The sequence below is a fragment of the Dysidea avara genome, chromosome 9 (genome assembly GCF_963678975.1).
Source record: "Dysidea avara chromosome 9, odDysAvar1.4, whole genome shotgun sequence".
Lineage (NCBI taxonomy): Eukaryota > Metazoa > Porifera > Demospongiae > Dictyoceratida > Dysideidae > Dysidea > Dysidea avara.
In genome coordinates this window covers 4,501,670-4,523,275 of record NC_089280.1, presented here as the reverse complement: position 1 = coordinate 4,523,275, position 21,606 = coordinate 4,501,670, and the positions used below count along the sequence as shown (strand labels likewise).

The 21,606-nt window shown below is 37.5% G+C and overlaps 3 protein-coding genes across 21 annotated transcripts; 1 reads left to right on the top strand and 2 right to left on the bottom strand.

Moving 5' to 3' along the window:
* Window positions 1–996: 996 nt before the first annotated feature.
* LOC136266436 (uncharacterized) lies at window positions 997–5,726 on the bottom strand. Of its 19 annotated transcripts, none has more exons than XR_010706114.1 (9): window positions 5,442–5,726; window positions 5,288–5,390; window positions 4,821–5,133; window positions 4,555–4,754; window positions 4,064–4,180; window positions 3,694–3,758; window positions 2,420–2,557; window positions 1,217–1,289; window positions 997–1,158 (listed from the first exon to the last, which is right to left on the bottom strand). XR_010706114.1 is itself a non-coding variant. In XM_066061454.1 (8 exons), exons 1-5 carry the CDS (start codon window positions 5,662–5,664, stop codon window positions 3,719–3,721), a joined length of 384 nt encoding a protein of 127 aa, XP_065917526.1. In that variant the 5' UTR covers window positions 5,665–5,726; the 3' UTR covers window positions 997–1,158; window positions 1,217–1,289; window positions 2,420–2,557; window positions 3,694–3,718. The 19 variants fall into 19 exon arrangements, 1 of the variants encoding a protein (XP_065917526.1); XR_010706115.1 differs by having other exon boundaries at window positions 4,555–4,971; window positions 5,020–5,133; XR_010706116.1 differs by having other exon boundaries at window positions 4,555–4,971; window positions 5,032–5,133.
* Window positions 5,727–6,148: 422 nt separating this feature from the next.
* Window positions 6,149–13,497, top strand: LOC136266518 (uncharacterized). The gene is made up of 2 exons (XM_066061530.1): window positions 6,149–6,589; window positions 11,573–13,497. Exons 1-2 carry the CDS (start codon window positions 6,465–6,467, stop codon window positions 12,738–12,740), a joined length of 1,293 nt encoding a protein of 430 aa, XP_065917602.1. The 5' UTR covers window positions 6,149–6,464; the 3' UTR covers window positions 12,741–13,497.
* Window positions 12,616–20,338, bottom strand: LOC136266517 (uncharacterized). Its single transcript, XM_066061529.1, has 8 exons — window positions 20,234–20,338; window positions 18,124–18,318; window positions 17,906–18,024; window positions 17,661–17,850; window positions 17,176–17,319; window positions 15,029–15,308; window positions 13,068–13,178; window positions 12,616–13,017 (listed from the first exon to the last, which is right to left on the bottom strand). The coding sequence occupies exons 1-8, from the start codon at window positions 20,240–20,242 to the stop codon at window positions 12,761–12,763; spliced, it is 1,305 nt and encodes a 434-aa protein (XP_065917601.1). The 5' UTR covers window positions 20,243–20,338; the 3' UTR covers window positions 12,616–12,760.
* Between the last annotated feature and the right edge of the window lie 1,268 nt (window positions 20,339–21,606).

Sequence of the window (21,606 nt, the reverse complement as noted above, 5' to 3'; positions counted from 1 at the left end):
ACATCATCAGTTGCAGGAATCATTAATTTTGGTGATTTCGTTACATGATAATATTTAGTAACATTAGCACTTAGGAATCAGAATCAGTCTTACTTTTGATGAACACACCTAATTTCATATATAAATTCACCAAATTCAATTCTATCATCAAATTCAAGCTGTCCATGAAGTCATCACCCTTAAAATTTTGAAAAAGTCCTTAATATATTAACAAAAGCCACAATTGATTTGGACCATGGCTTCATAAGAGGTTACATGCTATGCATTATCACCCAAATCCTCATCACTGTTCTGACAATTTTACATACCAGCATATATATACTGGCTGAAGGCAATCCCACAACCATCTTTAGGCTTGGCCTTTTCTCTACATGACTTTGTCATTGCCCTTCGCTTGTGGTAGGGTGTCCCTCTGTTTCCTTTGTCACCACTTTGCACTTGCTTATATACCATTGATCAGTTTGGTGACCATCTCCTTGGTTGTTCACATCTCCCAATGCATATCCAATGTCAGTTACTGTATTACATCATGCTCTACTCCAAGACCACCCTGGTGTTCTCTGGGAGCAAGGTATTGCCTCTTCTGACCATTCTCATCTTGGGGATATTTATCACCCAGATTTCTCTCTAGGTCATCCAGCTTACTTCAATCCGCTGCTTCTAAGGCTGGGGTGGCTGCTGCTGCCGGTTAGGATCCACTATTTAGAAACTGTGATTAATCTTTTATTCCCAATTTGTGAGTCATTTGGTGTTTGGTCACCTTTTACCTTATCCACTCTATCAACTATATCACTGTTAAAATGACTTGTTTTGAAAGTTGGCTAGGAAACAATTGCTGCAATGCATATCTGTTACTCGTTGGAAATATAGTGCCAGAATGATTCTAAGGCACTATGCTTTGTGTCCAGAGGATGGCATAGACTTTGGTTAAGTTTTTTAATTACTGCCTGTAAGTAGCAAAGTTACTTTTAGTTGCTTGTAAGTAGTTTAGTTCTTGTACATAGGTTGATTTTATTTGTAACATGCATCAAAATAATACAAGTATTATAGCATTAGAGTGTGCAAATTTCACATACATGACGAAAATGTAATAAATGATGGTACAAGTGTTGTAAAATGAGACATTGTTCTTTATACAGTAATTGAGTACGCTAGTCTCTTCGTATAGAATATACATACAATCACAATATACCAAAGTCAGTGTAATTGTATCAACTTACCAATAATAATTCATCGATAACTTCTGCAAGCTTCAAGTATCACGATCGGTTTGTTACTGACATGCACAACTGTAAGGTAATGGAAATAATTTAAATAACAGCAAAATTGATAAAATGATACGGATTGGTGATCACTAACAACAATCGCTTAGCAACTGTTGCCATGACCATTACTAAGAAAATATTTCCAGGTCACAATAATTTTCAGGGTTGAAACTGGGTCAGGTCATATGTTGTCGGGGCGAACCAGTTCTGACCCACTTATATGGATTAATTGGCTTGACACTGTGGAAGTGTACGTATGTGTTGACTTGCCAGCCACTTATTGGGATTGTGCTTTATCGTCTGTAGTAGGCATACGTGGAACCACATCTATTTATCAGTAAGGTGTGTTGGTATGCACAAGGCCATGTCCGTTGCTGCCTGTATGCTTACGTGGAGCCACACTCACTAATCCATTGATAAAATGTATTTCTGCGTCATACTCTAATCCACCCTTGCTGCAGTCCAGTTTCATACTTAACCATGCCTAGTTATAGGGAATGCATGGGAATGTCTGTAGATATACCTGGAGCCACACTCATTTTCAGAAAGGTCTGTTGAAGTCTCAGGCATGCACTAAGCCACACCTACCTGTGTTTTATCATCTGTACACTTACGTGACCACTAACCAATCGTGAACTAACTTACCTACCCTAGCTAGTGGAGCACCCAAACTATTGCTCTTGATGTACACCTTGGTTTAAAACCGGATAAGATCTGGGTCAGTTCAGATCAGTGGGTCGTCCAGGTCAGCAGTAGTGACCCAGTTTCAACTCTGATACAGCTGTATGTATATACACACTTACTATGATACAACCTAAATAGGTAGCTAAACGGATTATCAAATATAAGTTGCTGCCTAAAAACCACTCTTACAAACTCTCCAAATTGAGGACACAATAGAAAAATAGGTCAGTCTTTCCTCAACAGTTTTATCTCAAAATTCTGGGTACCAAAGTGTCCACAATAGAAACATTCCACTGTAGCTATGTAGCAAAAAGGAGGCATATAAATTACTGATTGGTTAGCCAATCCGTATCATTGATATGATGTACACCTACTGCAAATAGACATTCAAAATGTCATGTTCACTTTATCACTTAGTCGCTCACAAATTATTGTGACACAATACACCTTACAAAATGTGGGGGACTCACCGCTACTGTTGTTTCTTTGAGCATGAATTTCACTCCCATTGCCCTAGCCACTCACAGCACCCAGCTAGACCAAGTATAAATTGTACCAGAACATAGCTGGGGGGAAAAGCAGTCATTCAGTGGCTGGTGCTGTCTTACCTAAATAAATAAAATAAAGTAGTATTAAAAATTACTTCACAGAAATGTATTTACAAGTGTCTAAACATTAACAGAGATAGAAAATGCAGTGGACACAGTAGGAAAACATTTAATAGTTTAGTTCACAAAGCACGTATGTAAGACCAGATCATATCATGCATGAATGGCTTTTAACACATTTTACAATCCAGTCAGTGGTGAAAAATATGACAAATGGACACATAACTCGATGTAAATGTGTGTAGGGTTCTATCCATACTACACATGCATGGGAGCTAAGTGTATGAACAGAACAAAACATTGGATGTCCACTACGTATACTGAGACGATCAACATTTTCAGTTCTAATACACACACACAGACACACACACACACTGACACACACACACACACACTGACACACACACACACACACTGACACACACACACACACACACACACACACACACACACACACACACACACACACACACTGACACACACACACTGACACACACACACGCACACACTGACACACGCACACACTGACACACACCGACACACACACACACACAGATACACACACCGACACACACACTGACATACACACACACACACGCGCGCACACACTGCAATTCTTTACAGAAGTACATATGTGTGTTTACAAAATAGTTTTGTTCAACTACAATTCAATACTATAGATTGTATGTATATACTACAGTATAGCATTATAAAATGACTGCTTGCAGCATATTTCACAATGTCTGTAATGGTAATTGTGCTGTCTACTCCCTTTTAAAGTTGCTAAGCAGTTGCTACGGACACTGTCAGACGAGCATTCTAGTGTATGCGTCTACACATATAAACATGACCCTGCTCTCTAGCAAACACTGTACAGAGGGAAACTTAGGCAGGGAAAAACTTTGGTGTATTTGGTGATTTGCTACAGCGTTTAACCTGCAAATTACTCGCAGCACCTCAGATTAGCATCTTTATAGCTAAACATATTGAGCTTAAATTTGCCAAACTTTATTTCGCTAAATGTAATTTAGCTTGCTATTTGCCTGAGTTTACCCCTGCCAAAGTTTTCCTCTATACAGTATGACTCATCAAGGTATATAACACATCACATGCATGCAACTATTGACATAACTCACTTAAGAATTTTGGTGCTTGATGCAATCATAGATCCATCATGTCCAACGCATGGTAGCAGTTGTTTCTGTATGTCAAATCATTGCATAATACAAAATGGATAAAAAAAACTAAATTGCATAATACAAAAAGGATAAAGCTAAATTAGACGGAGTTCAAACTTACATAGCTAGCACCTCTGACACGCCTACTCAAAATAGGGACAAAACTCCTGATTTTTTATTAACTGGGTGGCTATGTTAGGAAAATAGCTTTTTAATATTGAAACATACACAGTAAGAATTATACAATTGGCCAACAGTTATAAACACTGACATACATTAAATAGCTATATCTAATAACAGAAACACTGATTTGCACAGTCATACTTACAGGGGCCGCAAGGCAAAAACATTGATATGTGCACACCGATTCACTTGAAACACTGCTTTGCTCCTTGGGGTGCTTATGGGCTTCTGGTACTTGCTAAGTACCGTCGCAAAGCTGCATCTGTTATTACATATTTAAGATAGTACACACCCATACAATTATCCAAACACACACTAAAGCCACAATCATAACCAGTACTCCTTGCATTGTCACAGTAAGTACACCGTAGTGTCGTCTGGTTTTTATATCACACACGCATGTACACACACACACACACACACACACACACACACACACACACACACACACACACACACACACACACACACACACACACACACATATTACTACAACTACATTCGTACATGTACAATGTATATATACAATTAGAGAAAGATTATGGCAAACTCCCAATTACACCACATGACACAGACTCTGTTAGGTATCATAAAAACAAATAACACTTATAAAAAAAGTATTACAGTCAGACCAACCTACATACATAAACTTCAATCTAGTCAATATGTCTACAGGACTCAGAATTCAAAATACCTAGAAATTTTGATTCATCTAATGACCTCAAACAAATGTTGAACCACATGTTGAACTAATTGAACATTGACACCTCCTCTATCGTACATCCATACTAGTGTGTCCCAGGGATCTTACGGGTTTTCTCACATTGCTTTCCTATCTGTTACACAAGGTTTAACACATGGAAAAACGTTTGGTTATGTAATGGAATGCCATGGTGACCAACCTCTTCTGGATGCTTCCTCAGTTGACACTATGCAGCCCCCCACTTAAAGGTGACAATGTGAGAACAGTTTCTTGCACAACAACAACTGGGTATTAATACTGGAGAAACATTGCCTCGCTATTACCAGGCTGGTGCTTTTGGCATGTACAAGCTGTATTAATTACGTAGTTACAGGGACATGCACTATCCATGTGTATACTCAATGAGTCACTGTAGGCAATCTTCCTGTGGTGGTACCAGCACTGCTTATCTCAGAGGTGAAGATGTTGGCATTCAAAGTCCCACCTGACTCTCACGCATTACCACTTAAGACCTGCAATACACTTGCTAAATGGATGGATGTACACTACAGACATCAGTACGTACACAAAATGGACAACACTTCAGGTTGCAGATGCCCAGGCTACTACTATATTTGAACCCAGAATACAACCATGGTGTGTGCACTGACACACGAAATAACTTACTTCCAATCAACTGTCTGATGACCAGGAAAGCAGCCCTTGACATAGACCCATGGGAACAAACGTCTGAAAGCAGAGGTAGCCCCACAATATTAAAAAGAGTAACCTGTATATCTATGGATGAAGGCCACACGTGATAATCAGCCCTACAACTAACCTCTGTGCAATTTCAACCCACACCATGGCCATAGAAATACGCTCTGCTTCAAAGTAGAGAGAGTAACGTCCGTAACGTCCCCCGAGTGCCCTCAAAGCTCACCTCGCATGCCTCGACTAAACCCGAGAGGAAGAAACCTAGACTCGCCTGGTCTAGTAAAACCTCGTAACCTACCATGTGAGTAACATAGACCGTATTGGTCAAAATAGCGTAATGTGACCATATACCATAATGGTCTATTTAGTAACGATATCAAGTTGCCATAGAATAGACCCCACCCCAAAATACAACTGTGTAAATTTTGCGCATGCTCCTAACTCCGGACACTTTTTATCACGCCTGATACAGCACTTCCGAGGTTGACTTCGAATTTTAAACACCACCACGTTAAACTTGCATCTATTGCCCACCTCATACTCGATTTTGAGAGTCATAGTATCTTTCGTTGCCGAGTTATGGGTATATCAAATCTAGGTGTATTTGCGCAAATATATATGCAGCTTCAATAAGACTGGTTCTTACAAAATCATCCATAGCAAGTGTTTGGATGATTGTTTGCAAACGAAACTTGGTACAGTGGTAAGTCATAGTTGTCCTTTATGGGGTGCCATTTGTCTCAAAACCCCAAAAATTGCGATCTAACTAAATATCGTCGATATTTACTAAACATCGACGACATTTAGCTAAACATCGACGACATTTAGCTAAACATCGACGACATTTACTAAACATCGACGACATTTGCTAAACATCGACGACATTTACTAAACATCGACGACATTTGCTAAACATCGACGACATTTACTAAACATCGACGACATTTGCTAAACATCGACGACATTTACTAAACATCAATGTAACACACTCTATCCAATGAAATATCACATCTAAGATTTGATATCGATAGTTATGAGAGTATAGTTCATATTTTAACGGATTTAGTATTTTGCGAACTAGGATACACTTGGCTGTTTCCGTCACACGCGTTTCATTGATGATTGGTTGAATGGGAGGTGTCATGATATGGCAAGGAGGCATCTACAAGAACAATTAACAGAAGCTCTAGAGAGAGAACTCAGCTTACGTGGTTATTTGGTCAGCAATGGCTCTGCCGCGGCTTCTCAGCCTCCAGGAGGCGAGCTAGAAAGGTAGGTTATGTATTTTAATGGCTATATATGTGTGCAGTGTGTGGATGCTGTCTGAGTCCCGCCTCGTCGAAGCAACTTTTCGTTTAATTGCTTTCCCACCCACCCTAGGTGGCGAGACTACTAACTGTTCCATTGTACGTAACTACTAACAATATACTAGTCTAATTTCTTACTATCCACATTGGCTAAACTTGAATCTAGTGGCATGACAAAAACTGGTTGCCACAGTTGAATGCTATGGTGAGCATTATTTAGAATGTAATAGTTTTAGTGAGTCATTGTTGAAATGGACTACAGTTTAATGTGGGCTCAGATGGCACTGTGTATTAGTATGTTAATATATATGTAGACTAGAGTTGTGTCCACCACATTGGCTTTTTTGATCACTATATTGGCTGATTGGTAAACATTATACGTATTAGTGACGTTATGGTCCACAATCGACTTTTACATGTCAGGCTATAAAAGAATTCAAGTGATCTGTGAGGTGTCGTGTAGAGCTGAGCGATAGTACAACTATCACTATCACGATTTGATAGTAACATTTATATCACAATAACGATAGTATCACGATAGTATCACGATAGTACTACTAGTTATCTAAGACACTCAACTTCACATAAATGACACACAAATAATCCAATTACACACTAAGTATCTGGTTTTCTAATGCTATATTGGTAAATTGTTATGTATTACAGTTGTAATCTTTGTTGTGCATGCTCAACTGGACTTTCACAGTTTCCTCAACTTCAACACTATCATGTTTGCTGCTGTTATTGAGAGATGTTTTGGTATATCGCGATAGTATGATTGCATACTATCATTATCACGATTGTTACTCACTATCACGATAATCGATAGATCGCAACTATCGCTCAGCTCTAGTGTCGTGGTGGTCTCAGCTGCCAGCACTTGTGCAAACTGCAGCCAGTGCAATATCTGTATATTGCACTGTGGTAGGTGCATTATAACTTATGCACTCGTTGTGGTCTGAAAAGCTGCAACCAGTACGTTATAAGTGACAATACACTTGCTGTGGTCTGCAACAGTGCCATATACAAATTATGGCACTGGAAGTACCGACCAGCAGTATGGTCTCAATTTTACAAGACCATAATACACCTTATAATTCTTTAGGAACTTCTTGTTTATGAGGTCAGCTAGCTATTTACATACATGGCTACTTCACATTCATCCTAGCAACGTATAAAGTAGAGCAGTGACATTGTTAATATGATATCAATGTCAATAACAGTGCTGCACCAATAGCCAAATTCTGATAACCGATATTTAGTGACATAATTAGCCAATACCAATAACCTACACTTACAAGACTAACACTGATCATTATCATTCATAAACGACTCATTATTTGTGTCATAAACATTGATAAACAATTCTAAAATGTCAATTTAAGTTACCACAAGTAAGTAATACATTTTCACTACTGTTATGCAGTTGAGACAAGTGACTGGCATTACATAGAAATCTAAAACATCAGTTTATTTTGGGCATGGCCTAAAACCTGTTTACCTTAATTGTAGTCACCACTAAAGCATCAAAACATAACTCAATTAAATGCTATGTCCAGTCTTCCCCCATAGCACATCGGGCTGTTGAAGGTAGATCTGTGACAGCAGTCAAATTCAAAGTGAACAGTCAAAGCCACCGAGTCACTGTACAATGTCAAGAGAGGACAAGGAGTTAGCCGTACAACCGAAAACTTTATGTATTTTAAAACAGAATTATACCTAACTCACAGATTCTACAAAGCTCCAGTAATGATGTTTCTTCCACAACTGTTGGTAGTGTGCACTAAGAACTTATTACACTAAGTTGCAAGCACAAATGCATTGGAAAAGAGGGAATAAAGCAGCGGTTAAGACAAATCACTGATAAATGCTTCCAATTACAGATCAAGGTGAAATATTCTTGGTAAAGACTTTGACTGCGGTTGCAGATTGACCTACAGAGTACCAAAGTGACAACCCTTGTGTATCTATTCACCGGAAGGGAATACTGGACTGGACCACTGGACTGGACTGGACCACTGGACTGGCATATTTTTGGTTTTTGCACATTCTGTGGTTAAATTTTATTGAGTCTCACAAGCCAAGGAACCTACAGCCCACTACTAAATGCTGAATATGAGCAGTGGAGTATGCGATAACTGTCTTAATAATTTTGCTGTTATTTATTATGTCCTACAACACTTATTCCTTACCCTGGTGTATAGTAATGCTGTAGGGAATGTATATCAGCAATAGTTAACCAGTGATCGACTCGCCAGTTGACAAGATATCCTTAGTGTGAGCTCAAGGAACAAGCCATATATAGTATAGTCTTACGTTGCAATACCTTTACTTCTGGAGAAAGGCTTACTGATTAGAAATTTTTTCAGCGTGTGCTTAATTATAATCATTGCGTCCCACGGCACTGAAAACAAGTGCATCCATGCTAGCTCAAGTTTTGAGCTCGCACTAAAAGGATATTGTCAACTGGCAAATCGATCGCTGGTTAATTATTGCTGATATACATTCCCTACAGCATTACTGTATACCAGGGTAGGGAATAAGTGTTGTAGGACATAATAAATCACAGCGAAAATATTAAAAGACAGTTATCGCATACTCTACTGCTCATATTCAGCATTTAGTAGTGGGCTGTAGGTTTCCTCAGGACCCTGGACTTGTGAGACTCAATAAATTTTAACCACAGAATGTGCAAAAACCAAAAATATACCAGTCCAGTAAATGGATACAACCGTGACAACCCCTTGGACCCAATACTAATTATTGAAACAATTATTGGTGCAACAGTACATCAAAGTTATTTTACATTCTTTTTGTTATTATTATTATTGTACCGGGTCACATACAACCAAGTACATACACTAATGCGACAACCCCCTGGTGAGGCTATGCATGTATGTGACTGGGTGGTGAAGGCACAATCAAATAATTATGACCCCAAACTGCACAAACTACACTCAGCCAAGGTTGTGCAATGACAATTACAATGATTTATTAGTTATGCTTAAAAGAGTCAGTTGAATTACTTTTCACAATTTGTCAGGAAGCTGATTCCACACAGGGATAGTTTTTGACAAAAATAAATGTTTAGTAGAAATTTTCTACAGGATAGTGTAGTTTTTTTATCACATCAAGTAATATTAAGCAAACTAGAGCAGTGCTACCATTATTTAGCAAAGACTCTGATTTTGTGCACATATAGCCATGCACAGTTCTCCTTAAGGAGAAAAATTTCAGTGGATTTTAGTAGTTGAGTCATTCCCCATGTAAAAGCAGTCTAGTCACACTGTAACAACCATGTAAAGTAGCTACCTCCTTAACCCTTAAACCTACAAAGAATTTTTGTGGAGTGCATGTTTGCACAATATGGGCATGCACGGCAACCTTTGGTGGGTTAAATTATTTGCTACAGCCTAAAACAACACATAGTTCAAAAGCCTGTTAACTGGGCTTAGTGGTATACTTGGAGAAGGTTAAATGAACACTAGCTACAGCAGCTTACTTGTTATGAAGTGATGAACAACAGAGTCGTGCCTGTGTTTTGAAATTCTTGCAACATCTTTAATTTTGATTGTGGGTTTATTCATGTGAGTCGTATATGGCCTGATAGAATAATTTATGGCACAACAAATGGAACTTGTTGCAAGTTGATGGGAACCACCGCCGAGTTTGATCATTTTACAAAAGTATGGAAAGGGTTTGTGTGTTTCCTTGCCAAAAATTTATTTACATGGTTCCTCACTGTTTAGCATTAGGGAAAAACCCTTGGTTCATTTACATCCTTACAAGTAGAATGATGTAAATTGTGTAGCCATAAAATTAATGTCTCTAAAGTTACAGCATTTTGTGCAAGGCATGCATAATTGAGCCAGAGTTTGGCCTATGCAGGTTTAAGGTTTAATACTACCGTATTGTCTCAAATAGTGGCCTGGGAATTTATTTCTTTCGAGCAACTTTCACCCTGTCCTGGGTGAAAAAATACTTCAGCGAAATGAACGTGTAGGCAACTTTTTACCCAGGCCATTATCCAAGGCAATACGGTATATATGTTTGCTTGTGATATAAGAAGCCCACATAGTTCTCCAAAATTATTTAAACTTACATACGAGTGGTCACTTCAGTGGCAGTTGAATTTCATCTTCTCAAAGTGTAAAAATCTTCACTTTGGAGCAACACATTAGACTCTTTCTACCTTAATTGTGTTGTTGTAATTGGCATTGTAACTGCACCACAATGAGATTACATTTGATAGCCACCTGACCACATTATACAGAGATTATTGCAAGGGCTTGGGGATTGTTAAGAATTCTTTTGATTACTTGGAGCCTGACATGTTGGTGAAGTATATAACTTAATACTTGAATATGGCAACCCTGTATGGGGACAGTCGTTTGTTGTAGACTAGAGAAAGTTGAGAAAGTATATCATAGAGCCGCTTAATTTTTATTAACGCTTGCTTATACTGAAAAGTAATGTACGTTATAATTACCATCTCTGGCTTTTCAACCAATTGGAGGGAATCTTATTTATTATACAAAGTTCTAATTTAGGTCAGACTTTGATATCGGCTTCACTTACATTTGCTAACATTACAAGGGGACAGTCAATTCATGCTGTGACTGATCTATCAAGTTATTTCATTACTACATTTTAATACTTGTGCATTGATGCATGTATTTGTGCAATTTTAGTTTAGGAATTGTCACAGTTTGTTTATTACCTCTGATGTATCTCCTTGGTATTTAATTTGAATACACTACATTATTATCTATTACTAGCTATATGGACATTGTACATTATTTTCTTCAAAATATCTATAGTTTGTGTAGTGTATATAAGTGTTGTGCAAAATTTCAAAAAAGAAAACTTTGAATATATAATACATCTACTGAATCATGCCATTATACGTAGCTGTGGTAATCAATGCTAAATGTTTGTCTTTGTTCAGAATCAGTGGACGTCCAAGGGTGCAAGTAAACATGGATGAAGTCGAATTATTAAGAAGTTTAAGATTTTCTTTCACAGATATAGCAGAAGTACTTGATATTAGTAGAGCCACTTTGTACAGAAGGCTACAGGAAGAAGGGTTGTCTAGTGATTGCACTTACAGTGACATCTCTGACAATGATTTAGATGATTATTTGATCAAAATTAAACATAATCACCCTAATGATGGTGAACGGCTACTTGCAGGTCATTTGTGTCAGCTGGGTATCATTGTTCCAAGGTCATGGTTGCGAAGCTCAATCCATCGTGTTGATCCAGAAAATACAGCAATCCGACGCAGTATCACTGTTCGCAGAAGAGTATACAATGTTGCTGGACCAAACATGGTGTGGCACGTGGATGGTAACCATAAATTAATAAGGTGGCGGTTTGTTATACATGGAGCTATAGATGGCTTTTCAAGGCTGGTGCTATTTTTGAAGTGCTCCAACAACAATAGAGCCACAACTATGTTAAGCCACTTTACTTCTGCAGTAGATATCCATGGCTTGCCAACCCGCATTCGAACAGATTTAGGTGGAGAAAATGTAGAAATTTGGCGTTACATGATAGAACAGCACAACAGCTTGTCAGCTGTGGTTACAGGATCTTCGACTCATAATGAGCGGATTGAGAGACTATGGAGGGATGTTTTTCGCTGTGTGGGAAGTTTATTTTATGACACATTTTACAACCTTGAAAATAGAGGCCAACTTAACCCCTTAAATGAAGTGGATTTATTCTGTTTACATTATGTGTATTTACCTCGACTTAACACTGTACTGCAAGAATTTACAGAGTGCTGGAACAATCATAATTTGTCTACTGAGGGTAACTTGACACCAAACCAACTCTTTATTAGAGGTGCAATTGAACAGAATATTTATCCCAGTCAGCCACAACTGCTACACTCTTCTCAAGGTTTAGGAGATGCAGACCAATCAGTACTACCTAACGAGCAGGTTTCAGTACCTAGAATACAATTTAAACCCTGTGATGATCTACAAACCATGCTTAGTGGGCAAATTAACCCAATTCAACATAGTGATCAATTTGCAACTGATTTGTATGATATGACAGTAAATACAGTAGGAAATCACTTAAGTGGAAATTGTAATAATTGTCAGTAACCAACATCGTCATCTGATTGCTAAACATGGCCATAGATTTCATTAATAAGCGATTCTGTAATCTTCTCTGCAAACTTGGTGTACTCTTTGTGACATGTGGGTAATCTTAGAATTATATCGCATGTTGACGATGTGGCATACATCTCTCCTTCTCCATGCAAGAATTGCAATATTGCAGGTTTGTTAAAGCCAAGTACTGGCTGCTGGTCAGCACCAGTAAAAAATTTGAGGATGTCACCTAGCTGTATAATTCTCTGTTTTACTGTAATGGCACCATCTACATGTACAAATAGTAATTATGTCAACAAGAGCATAGAAATACAATACCTTCACATTCATCTAAATAATCCCAGAAAAATATATAGGCTTGTTCATCAGCAGCTCGATATGGGGACGAAGCAGACGAAAACTGTGGTTCCAGTAATGTTTTGAAATAATCTGTAATACACATGCATGTTTATAATGATGTTGCACAGATATTCTGTTCTAAATCTATGCTGCAGCAAAGCCTTTGCCACAAAACTAAAATTTGTACATTTTGTTGATTTACTAGTGGCAATACTTGTACTAGTGGATTTACTAGTGGATTTACTTGTACCTGTGTTTAAACTTCATTGTAGATACCAGTACTGTTTTGGTCAGTCAATAGTTGCCATTATCAAATAGCGCAGTAGTAGGGACTGCCCCAATAATGAATGGTGCCTGCCAACATGTTGCCTCTAAACACCACTCCACAAAGGGATTCATTGAACAACAGAATAAATGAAAATTACATTCTAAACAATTTTTATTATTTTTGTACACTATAGCATTTAATATAACATTTACCCCTCACCTCATTGGAACTCTGTAATCATGATGACACTCGATCCTCACAGCAATCTAAGACTAAACTAACCACTAGTCTTCAGGACAATCTAACTTAGCTAATCCACTTACTAATATAGTTTATTACAGAACACTTTCTGCTTGCTACATTACTTATAGACCCTTTGCAGGTGAGCTGCTGCCATAGCAACATCCACCATATTCGAGTACAACCCGTTTTGCAATCCTGATAGCATTGCTTTCTATAAAAGTAAAACAGTACCAGGAAGTATAGCTGCTGCTTCTGCATTCTACAGCAAAGGTTAAACCTACTCTCCTACGCTATCAGGATTGCACAATGAGTTGTACTCCAAGATGACAGATGTTGCTATGGCAACAATTCACTTGCAATGGGTCTACCATATAGCAGGTTATTTTCGAACCAGACAATTTTGCACAAAAAGCAAAATCTGAATTTCGAAGAATTTAATTTTGATGAGCGCATATTTTGAAGTCTGAAAATAAGCGGAAAATCGTGTCACAATTTCCAAAAACTGACTTACTGATGGAGTAATCCCCATCCCTGTGCACTGGAGAGAAGACTGGGGGAATCTTGAGTGGACCAAATTAACTAGCTTTTTTATCGTAGCTAGCTATCTGCCATAGATTCTAGAGCAGATGGCATCAATTCCCATTCTGGATCACCTGTTTTCTGGTTGTTAGCACAGAAATGATACAGTTTACCCATTATCATCAGTAATACTGAGCTAAAATTTGAGGAATGTGCCTAAAGTTGGATCTTTTGTTTCACTTGTGGAAATTTATTTTCGAAGAACAACCTGTTGTGGGAGTTTATTTTCAAAGAGAAGGGCCTCTTTGAAAGATCCAAAAATAAAAACCCATTAAAAATTACTAGCTATGCAGTATACTAGCTATGCAGTATACCAGCTGTCACACGAGGACTACCTGAATTTATTAGTGACAAAACACCCACCTCTGCTCTACTTTAGCCTGTCCATAACTTAGTTAGTCATCCAGTGACAAACAAATTTAACCTCAATTCAATATTAAGTGCTGTTTTTTTTAGTTCCCACCACTTTGTACAGCATGACTCAAATAAATTTAGGCAGTTACTTGTGTGTGATACCTGATAATACCTGGTATAAGCAGTGTAGCAGAAAGAACTGTAGTGATTGTGTAATAAACTATATTAGAAAGTATAGTTAAGCTATGTAAGTTAGGTTGCTTGTCTAAAGTTACTGTAATCAGTAAGTCAGTAGAAAATTCTATTAAGTAAAAATTGTTATCCACAAATTTTTTGAAAGCATTTCAGTATACCTAACCAATACTGCTAAGGTACTGTGAAGACATTGTAAGGCATCAACATTTCTTAGTGAAGATTGTTGTAAGTTCTGTGATCCGTACTATGCACTGTATGAGCATGCATAGTCATTTAAATTTCCAAGCAAGTAACAGCCTACCTCTGGTTAACTTCTCTTTTTGTGGTAAAAAGAACACCTTCATCAATTCTTCGTTGTCTTTAATCATCTGTAGCACACCCAATGCTTCCAATCCTTCCATAAACTGATCAGTTTCGGCTTTTACTTTAGTCAATGTGTGATAATTTTTGATAGAACTACACATCTCCCATCTTTCCAAAAAGCTTGGTGGTTTTTTGTATCCTGTTTCACCTAACAATCCCATCACCTCCTCAGATTGAAAGGTGCCTGCAATTGATTCTTCGTTGTCAGCAGTCCTCAGCTAAAGTGTATGCATATGTACCATCAATACCACTGTAACATATCCCCCAAATAACACACATACTTCATGAAGCAGCTGTCTAGCTCCAGCATCTGGCACATCACTATCATTGACATAATTGGATAAGTATTCTCCAGTGCTAAGGTATTTATATACTGCTGGCAGAAAGCAAGGAAAACCTGGGCCACCTTGTACAATTGACATGGCAATGTATATTCCCAGGATTTTATAATCATAGCCCTGTAAAAACAAGCAGTGTTAATTTTGTAATTTTTATAGGTAGTAACATTAAACAAGGAATTTTACAAGCTAATAAGGATCAATACACAATAAAAGTGCAAGGAGAAACCACAATGAAAATAAAATTTGTAATTAAATATGTGGGTGAAAGCTGTGAATGTTGTTGCGTTGCTACAGCTGTAGATGTCTAGCATGCCACAAGTGCCTGACAGACAAGCATGTTAAAATGGCATGTGGTTCTTCAGATGTTCCACACAGTAGTAACAATGTAGAACATAGTAAGGATGATAGCAACATGAGTTATTGAGTGATGATAACCTCATGTCAATTACAGGAATGTCAATTACAGGAGACAGTAAATAATCAGTCTGGACATGGTTTGAAGTTGAAGCTGACACAGAAGGGAAGAAGCCATACACTCAATTGTACTAAAAATAATGCAGAATATCAAATATTATCTTGAAGCTATTATATCCGATACTGGATGTAAAATTTGATGCCGCCCAACACTAATCATCACCTGAAATGCAAATTTAATTCCCATGTGATTACAAGGTAGTCAGTCAGACAAAAGTCTACTACTTATTAATTGTAGTAGTAAATAATTGAAAAGCATTTTTGGATTTCACAATACAAAATAAAACTGCCAACCTAGGTTCCAGTAAAATAAGGTTTCTGTCTTTGATACTAGAGTCAGAGAAACTATAAAATGAAATGTGACCAACTGTGCAAAAGTCCCACGAAGAGTTTATAAAAATACACAATATTATAATGGTCCCACATTCATGCATTTTCAAAAATTATCTTATCTAGATAGCCAAAGGAATGGTCAACCCATATCTAAGTCCCAAAAGTTAACAATAGATTTTGTATGTAGGGAAATAAACTACAGGTGTTAAAAAAATATAGTCATAACTTCCTTATTATGGAGATGAAACTTACATCATCACGTTACCATGTAGGCAGATAAGTTATGTGTTAACGGCTGAGGCTTCTGATCACCAACACATAACTGAATTAAATTCTGAATACCATATGTCTGGTCTCCCCTACATCATTGCATTACACAATGCAACCATCACTATAACTGATTGGTTATATCATATCACTCATTATATTGATATTAATCGATATACGTAGCATGGCAGCATAAGGTCAATGTGAGATAAACTAATAGTTATATATTCCATCTCCTTGAGAGCACTGACATGAGATTTTAGAAATTCTATTGGGTGAGGAATTTTACAGTGGCATATTTTTCCATTACTAAATGGGTGCTCAAAAATTTACAGAAAAATTTCACGTTTGCAATGTACTCTACTCCTAAAATTCGGTTTCTGTAAACGTGTGAGATTCTTGTAGATCCGGTCACGAATTCAGAAATTTCAGCACCATTTTAGCTCAGCCAGTGACTCACTCACTCACCCACTCACTTACACACATGTACGCATGCACGCACGCACACACACAAACACACACACATATGTCTGTAGCTGCCCATCCAAAGATAACTGCAGTATCCTCGGGGAGACCCTAGATAAGATGATTAGTGGGTACAGTTATGTTGCCTTGTCTTAACCGCACATACACACACACACACATACATGCATGTCATCACATAACACACCTGCAGTGCTTGGATGTCTCGTTCAAATGTTAACTTTCCATCGATACCTCGGCAATACTGTGCAGCAATTCCTTTCACTAGCAGATACCAAAACTCTCTGCTGGGTCCTCCTGTATCCACTGCAGGCTCACCAACAAAAGTAACCTATGCAAAATACACTCATACAAATATACTATATACATTCTGTACAATCCATCATCCATTTTCTACCCTGAATGCAATTTGCAAATTGAATTTTTGGTCATCCATATGAGTTGTTCCATTAAAGTGAATTAAAACTATGGGATAAACTCTGTGCTATAATAAGCTAATGAGTATGCAGATGTGTACGTTCATAATCAAATACCCAACTCCATGCATAATCAGTTAACATGCATCGAAAATTAAATTTTACAATCATGAGTGTCACTGTTGAGGTGTTAACAAAATAACACAATAATTATAATTTTACTGAAAAAGTTGTAAACCAAAAGCTTAATACTTACATTGATCAGTTTGGATGGACTAAACCTTTTCTTCCTGCCTTCTTTGACAGCATCTTTGACCAGTTCGCTTCGTCTGACCATGATATCTGCTCTGTCAATCTCAAACCAATCATGGTCTGTTGTTGGAATCACTATTCCATTCTCTTGTCGCAGATTCTCTATACACTCTTGTAATGAGGAGAGCTTATTGCTATGTGGAAAAAATGAGAAACATCTAGTTAAATAGTCAAGTGTACATAGCATACCTTTTAGAATTCTTTGGAGGTGGCGGTGGTGTTATTGGACTAAATGGTGGACGCATAGGACTGTAAGAAAATTCCAGCCACTGCTCAAACTCTTCATCAGTACCGAATCTAAAGTCATCCTATACAACATGTATGCATCATTGAACTTTCATGAAATGTACAGATACTACTCTAACTAGCATACTGATATGCAGTACTCATTGTATGTGGTATATTACTTGATTGTATTTAGATTCTGTTTGATTTTCCTTCTCTGATTCTATTTGATGACTCATCTGCCTTTCATCTGGAATTACAATAAAATCTGACGGTGTCTGCCTTTCCGGTACACCTGATGATGTCTGCAATGTCTGACTTTCCAGTAGACCTGATGATGCAGTTTCTTCTTCTTCAGACATCCCTTCCTCTTCACACTACCATATCAATCATATAACATAAGTGTGACAGGGTTATGAAAATCAATTATATTGTTAACACCAAAGGCAAATCCATGCCAGAAGCTGACAAAAGTCCAGACATAGCCATTATAGCAGCCTGACATAGGCATGCCTCAACCATCAATCACTAGTGATAATTGCTGCTTCATTTGTTCCACCTTTTACATGGCATTACAAAAGTACCACTATTACCAATTCTAAATTACGACTAAACAGGCGTCCGAACTACTGATAAGTAAAGCAGCCACTCCACTTCATTTCAAGTATGTTCTACCCATTATACAGTGGTACAAATAAAGAACAGTACGAGCGGCACTTCTCCAGTTACTACAGAAACTACAGATAATTCTACTGTGCTACATGTTACCGTAAATCAATGCCTGCACAGTAATGGAGAAAGAATGGGGACAAATGTAAGTTCATAATGCGTGCATTGCACATACTCGATATGCCAAAAGGCACCATGTTGACCTGTAACAGTAAAAAATCAAGCCTGTACCTTTAGCCGTTATTGAGTTATACAGATCTGAAGGGATCAGTCAGTCATGTCAGTATGTCAGTCAGCAGTAAAAACTGGTTATTAACCAGAATTGTCTAGGTCAAGCCAACTATTGGCTAAGGAGCCTTTAAACCAGTTTTGTCCACCCACTTGGTAAACCATAAATTACTGCTGCTGACAGGTGTTAACATCATAACATAACCTCAAAGCATGTGTAAATATGTGATTGTAATGACCATTATTATGTCAGCATTATGAATCTACAATCAGACAATAACTGGTCAATATCCAATTATTCACCTTCCAATAACCGGTTTTAGTAAACTCTGCAAGTTCACAGCACTACTCAGCAGAAAAGTTCATAGCAACCATTTGTGGAAAGTCCAAACCTCCATGATCCCTAATACAAACCTGATTATATAGTTAGTATTTTCTCAAACTCTTTTGTGGCTTTTTGCTACCTAAATAGTACCTGTTAAAGTTTCATTATTTTCTGGTCAATACTCTTAGAGTTACAGTGATTGAAGGTTTATAAAATATAGTACCTTCCACTAGACTTAAATGAGCTTTGAAGAATCTGCCATGGGAGTCATATTTATAATAGGCAGATAATCAGTTTTATAATGAATAAATTAGGGATGTACCGATCTACCAATCTAGTATTGGATTGGTGCTGATCTTGACAATTTGAGCAAAATTTGGTAGGACCGATTTTCTTTTGAAGCCACAGGTTCATGATACCGATCTTTCTTATCAAAGTTTCTTCAAACATACTAGACTCCTTCTATCATATAAAGTATAGTGCTATTTCTCCATTGAAACTATGAGAAACCATATAAGTAAGCGCGAGTTGGTTGTTTTAAATACTGAAACTTACTCTTGAACTTACCAGAGGTCCTGGCATAAAACAATGAATAGTGCTACACCATATCAAATAGACTAAACTATTAGAATCTCTGCTACAACAGCCTACAAGGAGCATGCATTAAAATATTTGTGGGTGCTGTCACTGCTGATTGTCTGGGTGGTGTAATTGAGGCCACACCACCATTGGTATTGACTCCAGTAACAATGCTGTGATCATCATTCAGCTAACAATTGACCAATTAGCTTAGTCTGAGATTATAAAGTGCTATTAAAGAACTACCTGTGCAAGATCAGTCATCATATTAAATAACTGATATCAGATCGGTACAATGTCGGTAGATCGGTAATAAATTTCCTAGATCGGATTGGTATCAGTAAAGCTCAGAAAAGTTGAATCGGTACATCTCTAGAATAAATGCAGCAGCTGGCACTTAAAATTATAGCTGTGTAGCAATATTGTGTGAAAAAGGTATCCTTTTCAAAACTGAATGACTATACATAATAAACATGTCTATACATACGTACTTTCAACATCTCCTCTGCCAAAATGTAAATGGGAACCTTTGCATTTTTTCCAGCTACTCCACTTGCAGACCATCTATAAGAGTCACTGGTCTTTGGAATTGCTAAAGATTTTGCAGATGATCCAGTTGGCTGCAAAATAGAAAATTGGAGTTTGTCACCTTTTGTTGCTTCCTTAAATACAGAACAAATCTCTGCAAATATCTGTGACTCTGTCATATCAGATGATAGCTTAATCTTTCCAGTCAAACCATGTCTAGCCAGGTAGTCCTTAGATTTTTTTCCCCTGGGTATACTGATGCAGCCACCATCTCTTTTATACTGACTTGGCAGACAAATTATGTCACGTTCATATGTGTAGAGCATTTCAATTTTTGCAGTGTTTCTTCTGAGCTTTGGCTAAGAAAGATGTTGGCATAGATGGTGTGTTCCTCCTGAAAAGGTTCATGTATTGTCACAGCATGACACAAACATGCCTTAGCTACAGTATGTTTTTCACATTTTTACAAAATCTTAAAGCTGTTATGGTTAGTTAAAGCACTGCTACACTTGTACAATATGAAAATAAAAGCACTTGGGCTTGGTCTCGAGCCTAATAAAGCACACGGCTTTGCCTTGTGCTATATTAATCTCTTGCCCATGCCCTCATGCTTTTATTTCCATATTGTATGTGCATGCAGCAGTGCTTTTAATTAACTATCCTTATTGTACTTTGTGTGGGAGGATCAAAGTGCCGCTGCTGCGTGTTGTACTTCCATATTGTATCAATTAGATACATAACTGTACTGCATGAGTCATACAATACAGTTATGTGGACAATTGAGCAAATAAAGTACACCTGGGAAAATACAGCAGTTATGCAGAACAGTTATGTAAGGAATGTTACAAAAACAACACAATTGATCATATGCATGACATTGTAAATCACTAAAACTAGCTAGACTAATTCTACTGGTAGATTCTATGACTAGAAATAGCTTACATGATGAACACTTATTGATGAAGTTATGCTGCGCTACAATTGTGGAGGTAGCAAAATTCCAGTAAGTGTTCAGCAATAATTTACAGTGGTTTGCACATCAAATCTTGCAAAAGATCCTCAGAATTAGAAGCATGTATGTATTTATGCAGTAGGTAATTGTAGACACCCAACTGTTAAATATACACTACAGTGTTTTAATCTAAATTTGGACTGTGTGATGATGGTTTGATATGAGAAGCAATTTCTGCCCTTATACCATCAATTGCAAGTATCACCAAAACACTTGCAGCTACTTTTGACATTCAAAACTAGCTAGTTCCACATGCAAGTGTATATGTGGCACATGCTAACTGATTAATTAAAAACTGCCATCACACAGTCTAGATTTAAATAA

Excerpts from the sequence above, each read along its gene's own strand:
- LOC136266517 (XM_066061529.1), bottom strand. Across the intron at positions 17,320-17,660 it reads GTCCATCCAAACTGATCAAT|GTTACTTTTGTTGGTGAGCC; the intron begins GTAAGTATTAAG and ends TATTTTGCATAG. Across the intron at positions 13,179-15,028 it reads AAAAGAGAAGTTAACCAGAG|ATTATTTCAAAACATTACTG; the intron begins GTAGGCTGTTAC and ends TGTGTATTACAG.
- LOC136266518 (XM_066061530.1), top strand. The coding sequence starts at position 6,465 with ATGGCAAGGAGGCATCTACAAGAACAATTAACAGAAGCTCTAGAGAGA. Across the intron at positions 6,590-11,572 it reads CCAGGAGGCGAGCTAGAAAG|AATCAGTGGACGTCCAAGGG; the intron begins GTAGGTTATGTA and ends GTCTTTGTTCAG.
- LOC136266436 (XM_066061454.1), bottom strand. The coding sequence starts at position 5,664 with ATGGTCACATTACGCTATTTTGACCAATACGGTCTATGTTACTCACAT. Across the intron at positions 5,351-5,441 it reads TGGGTTGAAATTGCACAGAG|ACGTTTGTTCCCATGGGTCT; the intron begins GTTAGTTGTAGG and ends CTCTGCTTTCAG. Across the intron at positions 4,181-5,287 it reads CATCAGACAGTTGATTGGAA|ATGCAGCTTTGCGACGGTAC; the intron begins GTAAGTTATTTC and ends ATGTAATAACAG.